Here is a 12004-nt window from a genome sequence, read left to right as displayed (position 1 = left end):
AAAAAATCCTTCTAAAATAAAGATAATAAAAGACCATTAAAAAGTAACATTTAAACTTCATTTTCTGATTACAGACAATTGGTGATGACAAGCGTAAACTTCTGTATGTGTGTATGTGCGTATGTATTTTTGAAGGTTTTGGGAAAAGTTTCAGCTTTACTCCATGTATTTTAAAAACGTATGTCCATAAACAGCACACACCACTCAAGAAGAGCAGCCAGACCCTACACAAGTCTCATAATCTCGAGTGTTGATAATCTCTGAACATAAAAAGCAATCATAATCTTTTGCACCTCCAGTTGAACATCTGAGTTTTGTCTTGCTCATTACATCTCTAATTTGAGAAGAAATCTGTCAACAGTTTTATCGCCAAGTTGTGGCAACCCTGCTGAATAATTCGATCGCCGATGAGGAGATCAGGGACGCTGCACAATCGCAGGCGAAGCCAAGAGCTTCCGGAAATGAGGCAGTTTGGCAGAACTAAACACAGAATATGCAACTCACTGGTGGTGAGTAGGGTGGTCATGCTTCTTCTTGGCTTAGCATGTGCCTGGAAATATCTGCCACAGAGTCCATTTCCAACTCCTCACTACGAGCATAGAGTCGTATTTTTCAAGCTGTATTCGGGGGATATGTATCAAAATTGTTTCAACGTCACTCAAACCCTGGGAGGAAACACACTGGTTCCTGCTTCTGTGAGGACGCGGCATCTGACTGAGTATGGCCTGTGTCCGCGGTGCAGGGTTTTTGGTGGCTTTTCGCACACCCACTGGTAACCGATTCCTGCAATCTCAAAAGGAGCGGAAGTTAGGGTTTCAAATCATACGCATCAGTTGTGAGTGTTTATGGAGAAATTAGCTGCAGGCAGCTGTTGTTGAAGAAGATGTGTGATTGATTGCGCATGACGCAGGAACCGAGAATACTATGTGAAGATGAGGGTTGGTAAATCAAAGAAGCTCTTTCACTTCCTCATTGACACAGGTAGCCAGCCTTCATGGCTTCACTGCAAGTGGCCAGCAATTGAGAAGCATCCTGTTGCAGTGAGTTGTTCCCGCATCATGGTTGACGATGGATTGTGTTCAGCACTGGAAGCTAATTCTAAAAGCCGAAATTACAAAACAATAACATACAATTTTTACTTTAATTCAAACCTTGCTTGATTGTTTGCCACGTGATTCATGTTAATTCGAAATCGTCAGGGACCCAACGGAATGTACGTGCCAGAGAAAGAGGTTCAGGTTGATTGCCGATCACCAGAGTGCTTGAGCCTCCAGAGGATACCATCGAACTTCAACAACATTCGCAACCTTTTTCCATGCAATGAACCAAACGATTGGCGATGTACGTATGATATCACATACCTCGACAGATCACATCTTCGTGGTTTCTATGTTCAAGACGTGGTGTCACTGGCGACGCTGGAGGGTGAGCAGCTGGATGCAAAGATAACCTTGGGGTACGCAACACCAAACCATCGTGCAGCTCCGTTTGGATTGTGAGCTTCGCAAGCGTCCAAAGTATGCAGTTAAGTTGGAGTTGGGATGCGGCGGAGTTGAATTAGTGCTTTCAGGTTCTCTCATATGATGATATAGTTGTTCCTGGCATGCATCGTCTGATCGATATGGCGAGGAGGAGTTGGAGAGAAGCCCACTCACTACTGATGGGTTGCTGGGATTGAACAAGGGCACGGAATCATTTGTATCGCAGTTGAAGAGGCAGGGAGCCATTTCATCACACGTAGTTGGGCATTGCTTCCGCTCTCTGGACACCACTGATTTCGAGACAAACTCTGGATTCATGTTCTTCGGCAAAAGCAAGCTTCTGGATTCACTTCCAATTACGTGGAGTCCCATGGCTTCTCCCACTAGTGACGGGTTAGTGTTCTTGTGCTAAGCTCAGCCCAACCCTAAATGACTGGTCAAGCCCACGCCTGTCAGATCTGTCCACACATTCATGGTTAAAGCTTAATCCAGCATCATTCATTTTTAGGTCAACTTTCCCCCTATCAACATGATTCTATGTAAAATTTCGCCAATGAAAATATAACGACAGTTTCATTCTCGTTGTGAAACTCAAAGTGCCGTTGCCATTGAAGCGTGATGGACAAAGCAGTATAGCTGAATACCTGTACAAAGTTTACGTGAAGAAGATAAAGTTGGGAGAATTATCCTTGGAGATGACTGACAAGTCCAATATTATCATCGACAGTGGTAGCACCACCACTCATATACTGGACTCAATATACAATCCTATCCGTGATGAGGTGAGTGTGACATAGAACTGAAGTTATACAAACGTCACTCTCGTATTTGCATAGAATGCCTTGCAGTAATGTGGGATTCGAAGGTTGTCATGCACAAAATTGGAGTGCCAGAAGAAACTTTCTCTCGCACATGAACAATTTCACAACTAGCGTTGAACTTATTTATTTATTTATTTATTTGTTTGTTGTGTGTGTGTACGCGTAAGAGTTACAGGTAGCGAAGCAAGCTCTACTGAAAGGATACGTTTCATTCCAAGGCACGGTTCCAGATTCGTACTACAACCAACTAAAGCATTGCTGGTGCATCCCGACAGGGTATGGGTTCACTCACCGATACTCTTGGATTCCACATCTCGTGTTCTTCTCATTCTTCTTTTTCTTATTTATACAACCAAAATGGAATTCATGATGAAAAATGGAATAGAATTCACACTTGAGAACAAAATTACCACATGCAACACGTCTCCACTGGACGGTGAGAGTTTTTGCAGCGGCGCTCCAGATAGGGACTTCGAGATGCTGCACATACAGCTACAAGAGAGCCGCAGTGGTCACGATCCCGAGAAAGGCAAAGACTATCCACGGCAAACAAAAGCATCGTTGGACTTGAAACCGGAGCAATACCTGATGTGGAAGGTGCAGCTAGCTCATCATTACGCCCTCAAACACAAACTCAACCAATGCAAACAAACCTCCGGCAATGTTTGAGTTGTGTGTCTGGAAAGTGCAGGACTGTTCCGTGGATGGATGCGACCTCCTCTGCTTCAGCGTGGAACCCGAGCAGCAGCAGCAGCCAGAGGGCGAAGCTGCTCACCAAGTCGCCACCATCGGAGGTTCCTCTTTCTGTCTCCACCATCACCCTGCTAAACACACACTTTCATAAGTTAAGAACATGCATAGGTGACAGTTACAGTGACAGAGCGTGCGGGTGGCGATGGCGTGGGGCAGGGTTTGCGCTGCAAGGATTCCTGGTGGTAATGGACGCAGAGCAGGACCAGTTCGGGTGGGCGCGCAGCTCCTGCGACGACGAAGAATACAAGTTTCACTACTCATTTTAAGACTCAAAAGTAATGGTTGGGAATATTTTGAAAACTTTTTTGAAGTGGCTTGAAGGATAAAGTGCAAATTGGTGAGGATCGTTTTGAAAGCAACAACAAAAGCCACCAACCAACATGTTTAATACTGACATGTATCAAAGCAATTCTCTCTACATTTTATGTAAATACCGAAGTAAAGAATGCAAAGCAAAGAACCTGCCTCCCCCCATCTCCGGAACACACACAGGTTGTAAATATATAACCATAAGTAAATAAAATGATATAAAATGAAGTGAATGGAGTGAGGTAGGTCGAAAGGATCAAGCCATGGTGCAATCACGCACTGAAACCTTTGCCTGTAGCAAAGGGAATTTTCAGTGCTGGACACTACACTCTTAGTAGTCGCAGCAGCCATAAAATCTCCTTTCTCGTAAGCTTTGCTGCAAGCTCAGTCAAACTCCACCCTCATATTTGTGACTCTAGTAGCTTCAAGGAACAGTAAAATGAAAATTAGAATAGTGCGTTTGCCAGGAGTCCAACCCGGATCCATTGCTTGGAAGGCATTTATCCTAACCGTGAAATCCCCACGGGGATTAAAAACAAGCACCAAAATGAGTTACTGAAGTGCCTTGGCACGTGTAGTCCTACTATTGGTCATTGTCGGGATGTGCCATTCCTGGGATTTAGATCCGTTGCATGCCTATTCTTATATCTTGAAGACAAGATTGATAAATTGGTACTAATTGGAAATGGTTTCACTTTAGATTTTATTAGTAACCATACGCTGTAGATACTTGTGTTATCATCTTGGATGTCTTGGTCCTAGGTCAAAGTACTGACGTCCGTCTGCCATCCATCTTTGAAAGTTGTCGCCATGCAAGTACTGAGTTGTGGCTCCATAAATTTCTAGGATAGTAATGCTGCCTTGAAATGATGGGTTTTGTTGGGCTGAGTCTACTAGGTGGATGAGATCTTCTGGTCCATATGGCACTGCATCATACCATCTTTGTCTAGCTTCATTAATTCTTTGTTGGCGTTGAGTCGTTCTGGGTGAGTCTAGAGGTTGATCGAGTCGTTCGTATTTCATATTTGTTAGTATCTCTTTGACCTCTCTTTCCATTTCTTCTTCATTAAGTAGGGTTTGATGTAGGTTAGTGTCTATTGTCAATTGTGTTGATTGTAGATTATTGGCCATCTCCATCGGAATTGCTTTGATTACCTCTGCTTGTTCCAGGATGTCCTTGATTTGAGAGGAGGAGGGTGTTTATGTCGGAGTAGAGAACCTGATTTGTTGTTCGTGTATGCCTTTGTCAATCTCATCAAAATGATCATCTATAGCCAAGGATAACCCTCTGCTAGAGTTTGAGCTTGCTGTCTCATCCAATGAGATCGTTTGCCTTGGCCTTAATGGCATTTGAAGGACAGCTTGTGCTAGGTCGTGTGGAAGAAAGGCGGATGGTGGAAGCCATTTCCAGGACGGTGGATTACCAACAGTGGCAAAAACTCTTTGCTGAGTCTAGACCGTGTTGAAAAGGGTTGTTAGCTCAGTGATCTTGTCTTGGCTACATTTATGTCTGAAAATGCTACGCCATACCTCTGCACCAACATGGATTATTATTTTCCACGAGTAGAACAAAACTTTGCCGAGCGAAAACGGATGGCCGTTTAGTTCTTCTTCATACTTTTGAATCCAAATATTCCAGTTAAGACTAGCTCATAGTATATCCCATGGTGTATTATCGTTAACTTGTATCTTAGCTCCTGCATCCCATGAAGATGTCTGAGCAATGTCTGTGTTATTAGGTAGATTTAGTAAACCAAATCGGATGTTATTCCATTGTGAGTAGTCATCTGGGAGGTGACTTTGGGATCTAAGTGTTTTGAGGTACTTCCATGTAGGTGCAACCCTTGGACACTTGAATAATGTGTGTTCACTTGTTTCTGTTTTGTCGAAGTGACATAGTCTACATGTATTTGCTGATGAAGCTTTAGCTCTCCATTCTCCTATTGGTAAGCCTTCCGCAAGGTGCAGCCATTGCATGGCCGCTATCTTGCGAGGTATCCATGGGTGCCAGATCCGTTGTGTGAGTTGTCGTTGCTGTTTAGATGAGTAACCCTGTGCCTCCAAATCTTTGAGATCATGCATTTGTTTGCTTGTTTTCCTAAGAGCCTCTTGATATCCCCGCTTGGTTGTATATTGAAAGAAATTGCAAGGTTGGAGGCATCCCAATCTGGCCCATTGCCAGTCCCTAGGGTCCCACCCTAGTTGACTAATAGGAACTGTACCGAAGAGCCATAATCTTTCATCTTCAGTCACAGTTTCTGGGTTATATGATAACACACCACATTTAGCTCCCATTGTTTGAATGATTCTGACATGCTGGTGGTTACCTCGTGGTAGTAGTTGTAGTTGATTGTCAATGGGTTTGATTTCCTCTGAAGGTAGGACAATATAGACTTTACATAGCCACTCTCTTCCGTCTGTTTTTTGTGTATGGTATATGGTATCTATACTCGAGGTTGTGAGTGTTATCCACTCGCCTGTTTTCAGAGGAATCTGAGAAGGAGGGTCCCAAGGAATAGCCCGCTTAAGTGCTGCCCAATGTGTTGCTGTTGTGCGTGAGCATGTAGCTGACTTGATGAAGTTTTCCGTGTGCCATCGTCCTGTTGGCTGAAATACCACGTCTTCAGTCTGAAAAACACCTCTCTTAGCCCATGTATAAAATCTAGAATCTGCTTCAATGCCAAAGAGGGTGCCAGAAGCTTGTCTAATCAATGTATTTCTAAATAGCGGCTGTCTAAGGACCTCTGTTGGATGGATTGGGGCAATCTGTTGCAGGCCGGATTTAGTTGAATTCCAAGATTGAAACGTTGCTCGCCATAGCAGGGTAGATCTTACAGGTGCTGTTCGGCTTGCGTTGATCCAATGTATGTGTCTGGGCCATTTTCCCGCCCCGGTGGGTAGGCAATTATCCTAACCGTTAGACTACAAACGCCTTGGAGGTAGTACAACTATAACCTGTGGGGAACTTATCGTTCGTAATTTTTCTTTTCATAGTGTTGGCTTGAGGCGCTCAGTTGTAAGAGCCGTGGCAGCGTCATTGACTGACGGTGAGTTGCCCCTGCAGACACAGTTTGTTTTGGCCAGACCTGCGCCGCTCAGTCTGTACGCATTTAATTTGTCGTTTCAGATGTGACAAAATTGTTCTTTTACGAAACCCTGATTCCACTTAACTTCGAGGTGAATACTCTCCGTCGAGATTCGTGGCGTTTGTCATCGCCTTGGGGGCAGACCGTGTATCACCTCCAAGGACCCTTGTCTAAGTAGAGGGCGAGTTGAATCCATTTTTTCGGTCTATGTCTGCTCAGAGAACAGTGAGAAAGAGAGTATGTGTATACAGACGTGTGTGTATATATATGTATATATTCATGTATTCGAACAACACAGTGATGTGTGTGATGTGTATGATGATAATGCGCCGTTTTGCTAGTGAACATGGAGAAAGTAGGGAAGCGACAATACACATTCTAGGATGTTTAATTTCATATCCAAAGCTCAAACCAAAATAATCTATATGCTTTGTGTTAGTGGAAGTTGCAACAAAATGTGCTTCATAAATTTAAATAGTAAATAGTTGTATATATATATATATATATATAGTTACATAAATATTTAAATTGCATATTGATATTTGTTCAAATATTTACTATTTACATAAGTATTTCTATAAAAAATTAATGTATTTTTTGTAAAATAGTATCAAGGATAAGAACTCGAAGACAAGTGAGCCTTCACTCAAAGAGAGGTAACAAAATAAACAAGTATATATATTGAAATAGAAACTGGAATGGCTATTGCCAAAAGACAAGAAAACTAGAGACCCTTGAAACTAGACTAGAAGCAAGAAAGGAGTTGACAAGAGTGAAGAAGCCTTCATTCTTGTCTCTATATATACTATCTAACTAGGGGCTACATGGTGATGTTCTATAGGACCTTCAATATGTGTTGACTTTGTAGGACACATGCCTTGACTTAGAAGGCAAGTTTTTCTACGTGTGGGCCACATAGTTAGCTTGATCTTCAAGCTAACAACATGTGTGGCACATGGCCAACTTGTTGACCACGTTTCCAATCCAAAAAGTCAATTAAAGACACCTATAAAGTCAAAGCAGTGTCTAAGAAGCTTCTAAGACGCTTTCATATTAAATATTATAGAATTAACTTACTTTTACCTATTTTTACTTACTTCTACCTATTTGTATATGTAATTATTAGCTTACATGATTATGGCCGTGACATTACCCCCCATTCTAAAGACGAGTTCCACGAGGAGCGGTCATCATATGTTGAAAAAATCTATGATGCGACGAATTGTATTCGCCACATACTCTGATCCTTGTTCTCTTTGAAGATGATTGATAGGACCTCTCAACCATCGGTAGTGTCCCATCCTAGGGCGGGAAGACCACCCAGTTATTTGATCATTGTTGAGGCCTTCGTAACTTCCTTTGAATAGAATATTTGGAACACCATCAGGAGTTGTTCCTACCTCTAGCAAAATCACCAAACATCGGGAGTCCCTTCCCAAATCGTGATACCAAACGCGTTGTATCTCGCCATCGATTCGAGGAAGAACATGTCGTTCTTGAAGATCTTCATCTCGGTTACGTCGTCTTGAAGGTTGTGACAATCGTAATGTCTCATCCGGCAGGTCAGCAAATTAAGGCTCTTGAGTTGAATCCGCTGGTTGTTGGTTCTCCATCTCCTAAGCGTCACTACTACAACAAAGCTATGAACAAGAATTGAAAGTAGATTGTTATCTTGCCTAGATGTTGTTTCTTTTATAAAGAAGATTTTCATCTTGATTTTGATGGATGTCGTCGATGAAAAGCCTCCACCGCCTTTGCTGCATTTGCAAGATTCTTTATTGGCTCCCATGTGCGTTCACTAATACCATATCCGTACTAATGGACAAGATATTACAATTTATTTTGGCGTCGCCTTGAATCTAGGACTTCTTCTACTTCAAACTCTTCATTATTGTACACTTCTATAGAAGGATGTGGAGCTTGTCATCTTCTTGATATGTCCACTGTCTTATATGGTTCAAGAAGAGACACGTGGAATACTGGATGGATTTTCATTGACTCCGGTAGATGTAAACGATATGCAACTGGATTGATTTGTGCAGAAATAGAAAATGGTCTCAGCCTTCGATAGTCCAACTTGTCACAAGGACGAGTGGTCTTGATATTGTAACGAAGTAGCCACACCTTATCACCCAAGATGAATGATGGTTGTTCCTTTCGATAGACGTCCGCATTGACCTTTTGTTATTCTTGAGCCTCTTTTAACTGCGCCTTCATCGTTCCATGTAGCTCCGATAAATGAATTGCCAAATCTTTCGCAGCAAGATTATTAACTTTTGAAAAGTCAAAAGTATCAAGTCGTGGATGATAACCATAATTAACAAAGAAAGATGTTTGTTTTGTAGAAGAATGTACCGTGTTATTGTAAGCAAACTCTGCCAATGGCAAGAGAGTTGTCCAATCATCTTGTTGGTAATTAATGGTACATCTTAAATATTGCTCCAAAACTTGATTAACACGCCCCATTTGTCCATCAGTTTGAGGATGGAATACCGAAGATAGTTTTATATCCACTTTAAGAATTTTGAAAAGAGTCCGCCAAAATCTTGATACAAATTGAGTTCCCCTATCTGATATAATATCCTTGGGTAATCCATGATAGCGATAGATATTGTCAAGAAAAAGCTTAGCTGTTTCTTCACCTGTGATAGATTTTGTACATGGTACAAAATGTGCCATTTTGGTAAAATGATCTACTATCACGAATATAGAGTCATAAGAACCTGAGATTGGAAGATCCGTGATGAAGTCTATAGAAACAGAAGACCATGGTTGTTTTGGAATGGGTAATGGCTGAAGAAGTCCAAAAGGTCGATGACGAGGAGTTTTCGATCTTGAGCAAACATCACATGATTGTACAAAATCTTTAACTGCTTTCCACATTTGAGGCCACCAAAAATCCCTAGATCTCAACTCCAAAGTCTTGTTATATCCAAAATGTCCTGCTGCTGGGAAGTCGTGACGAGCTTGAAGAACACGTAAACATGCTTCTCCTTTTGGAACATATAGGCGTCCTTCGAAATAGAGTAGGTTGTTCTTGAATTCAAATTTAGATAGATCATGAGATTTAGAAGAATTGTTCTTGATATCACGAACAAGAGGGTCTGAAGACATACTTAACTGGACTTGCTTAAGAAAAGTTAAATCAACAGTCAATGTTGATTTTATTGCTTGAAGATGAAATTGCTCTGGCTTCAAGAGAACCATTCTTTGTTGCTCAAAAGCTGCATCTCTTTCTTTTGGTGCAAGATAAGAACGTCTAGACAAGGCATCGGATAAACCTTGTTATTTTTCTGGCCGATAAGTGATGATGAACTCGAATCTTGATAAAGACATGCTCCAACGAGCTTGGCGACGATTTAATATGCATGCTGACATAAAATATTCGAGGTTCTTGTGATCCGTATACACGGTGACTGGATTAGAAGCGCCTTCTAGATAATGACGCCATTCTTGAAAAGAATCCACAATTGCAAGAAATTCTTTGTCGTGGATCTCATAATTAATTTCTGCTGTTGAGAATTTTCTTGAATGAAAGGCTACTGGATGAAGTTTGTCATCTGTTTCCATTTGTGATAAAATCGCACCCAGAGCAAAGTCCGAAGCATCTATTTCCATAAAGAATGCTTTCGAAAAATCAACATGATACAAGATTGGTGAAGAAACAAAAGCTGTCTTTAAAGATTCAAAAGTAACTTCCGCTTCTTGATTCCATTGGAGCTTGTCTTTACAAGTCAAATGTATAAGTGGAGCTGCAACTCGAGAGAAGTCTTTGATAAAGATCCGATAGTAGTTGGCAAATCCCAAAAAACATTGGACATCTCTTACCGTTTTTGGGATCTTCCAATCTATAATAGTTGGAACTTTCCTAGGATACATCATAGGTCTATCATTTGAAATGATGTAACCTAAGAAATCGACTTGAGTAGTGTGGAATACACACTTTTTTATCTTGGCATAGAGTCATGCATCTCTTAATTTTTGTAACACACGACGAACATGAAGTTCATGTTCTTCTGGATTCTTAGAATAGATCAAGATGTCGTCTAGATAACATACCACAAAATCGTCCAAAAACTCTTGAAAAACATCATTCATTAGATGTTGAAAAGCTGTTGGTGCATTTGTAAGTCCAAAAAGCATGACGTTGTATTCAAAATGTCCATACTTAGTTCAAATGCAGTCTTCCATTCATCTCCTTCTTTGATGCGTACTAGATTGTATGCTCCCCGAAGATCTATTTTTGTATAGATCTCAGCTTGATTCAGCTAATCAAGAAGTTTAGATATTAAAGGTAGTGGATACCTATTTTTGATGGTAATCTTGTTGAGTCCTCGATAATCAACACACATCCGCAATGATCCATCTTTTTTCTTCACAAATAGAATTGGAGCTCCTACCGGAGATTTAGAATGGCGTATGAAATTCTTGGCTAGATTTTCTTCAATATACTCCTTGAGTTCAGCCAACTCATTTTGTGATAAACTATAGATTGGTCCGAATGGCGGTTGTGCTCCTTCTTGAAGGTCAATTGAGCAATCATAGGGACGATGTTCCTGGAGTGTATCCGCATTTTTTTTTTCAAATACATCTTGAAATTCTTGATATTGGCTTGGAATGCCACTTGAAGTCTTTTCACTAGTAGAAACGGGTGTAGCATAAATAATGTATGATGATTCTTTCATAGCAGCATGCAAAAAAGCTTTTGCACCTATAAATACGGGTTTAATTGAACTGGACTTATGACTCTCTACTTGATTAATTACACTATTAGTTATACTTTTAGAGAAAGTAAGAGTTCGAGAAATCCAGTTTATTTGAAGGTTGTATTTTTCTAACCACGATAAATCTAAAATGACTTGATTAGAAAGAGATCTAATAATATTAAATACTACAAAACTATTATGATCATTGATTATTACTTCTATAGGAAGGGTTTTGTGAGTAATATCTCCAGAAGACAATGGACGACAATCTATGACTTCTACATGAACAGTTTTAGTTTTCTTTACTAAAAATATGCTATGTCTTTTAGTAAATTCTTCATCTAAAAAACACGCTGAGGCTCCTGAATCTAACAAGGCAGAGACTTTGTAATGTTTAGGTCCTAAAATAACATTTAATGTAAAACAAGAAGAGGGCTCTGAGGAGAGAATAGGACCTTTACTAGATGTTGTGCAAGGTTCCAGTCGCACGATCCCTATTGTAGCTGGACAAACTCGTTTTTCGACATATTATCTTCTTTCACAGCCATACTCCTCATTTTGTGATTGCGTCGTTTCTTTGGACAATGTTGAGCAGTGTGCTTTGGTTCTCCACAATATAAACATAATCCTTCTTGGCGACGATGAATCTTTTCTTGCTCAGTAAGAGGTTTGAAACGTACTACATCAATTTGCATATCCTCTACTTCCGAATGTATGTGTCGAAGAGGTGTTGGTCTTGCCATTGAATTATAGTGACGTTGAGGTCCACTTGTACGGTTCTCAGATCGGAATTCAAAAAGGCGATTGTCACACTTCACAGCAAAGTCAATTGCTTGACTCAATGTTTG

The 12004-nt window shown here is 40.8% G+C and overlaps 1 protein-coding gene and 1 long non-coding RNA gene across 2 annotated transcripts; one reads left to right on the top strand and one right to left on the bottom strand.

Moving 5' to 3' along the window:
- Positions 1–136: 136 nt before the first annotated feature.
- On the bottom strand, positions 137–3657 carry LOC141045625 (uncharacterized). The gene is made up of 4 exons (XR_012217924.1): positions 3517–3657; positions 2888–3281; positions 1362–2794; positions 137–783 (listed from the first exon to the last, which is right to left on the bottom strand). It is a non-coding gene; the product is annotated as an uncharacterized LOC141045625 (long non-coding RNA).
- On the top strand, positions 408–5299 carry LOC112284243 (aspartic proteinase Asp1-like). Its single transcript, XM_073535411.1, has 9 exons — positions 408–772; positions 911–1040; positions 1200–1456; positions 1593–1874; positions 2113–2263; positions 2478–2578; positions 2755–2899; positions 2994–3096; positions 3212–5299. The coding sequence occupies exons 1-9, from the start codon at positions 408–410 to the stop codon at positions 3319–3321; spliced, it is 1644 nt and encodes a 547-aa protein (XP_073391512.1). The 3' UTR covers positions 3322–5299.
- The last annotated feature ends 6705 nt before the right edge of the window (positions 5300–12004 follow it).

Source organism: Physcomitrium patens, chromosome 1 (genome assembly GCF_059467195.1).
Source record: "Physcomitrium patens ecotype Gransden chromosome 1, ASM5946719v1, whole genome shotgun sequence".
Taxonomy (NCBI): domain Eukaryota; kingdom Viridiplantae; phylum Streptophyta; class Bryopsida; order Funariales; family Funariaceae; genus Physcomitrium; species Physcomitrium patens.
The sequence above is the reverse complement of the archived record's forward strand: the minus strand, read 5'-3'. Positions and strand labels throughout refer to the sequence as shown.

Excerpts from the sequence above, each read along its gene's own strand:
- LOC112284243 (XM_073535411.1), top strand. The coding sequence starts at position 408 with ATGAGGAGATCAGGGACGCTGCACAATCGCAGGCGAAGCCAAGAGCTT. Across the intron at positions 2,264-2,477 it reads ACAATCCTATCCGTGATGAG|GTAGCGAAGCAAGCTCTACT; the intron begins GTGAGTGTGACA and ends TAAGAGTTACAG. Across the intron at positions 2,579-2,754 it reads TGCTGGTGCATCCCGACAGG|CGGCGCTCCAGATAGGGACT; the intron begins GTATGGGTTCAC and ends GAGTTTTTGCAG.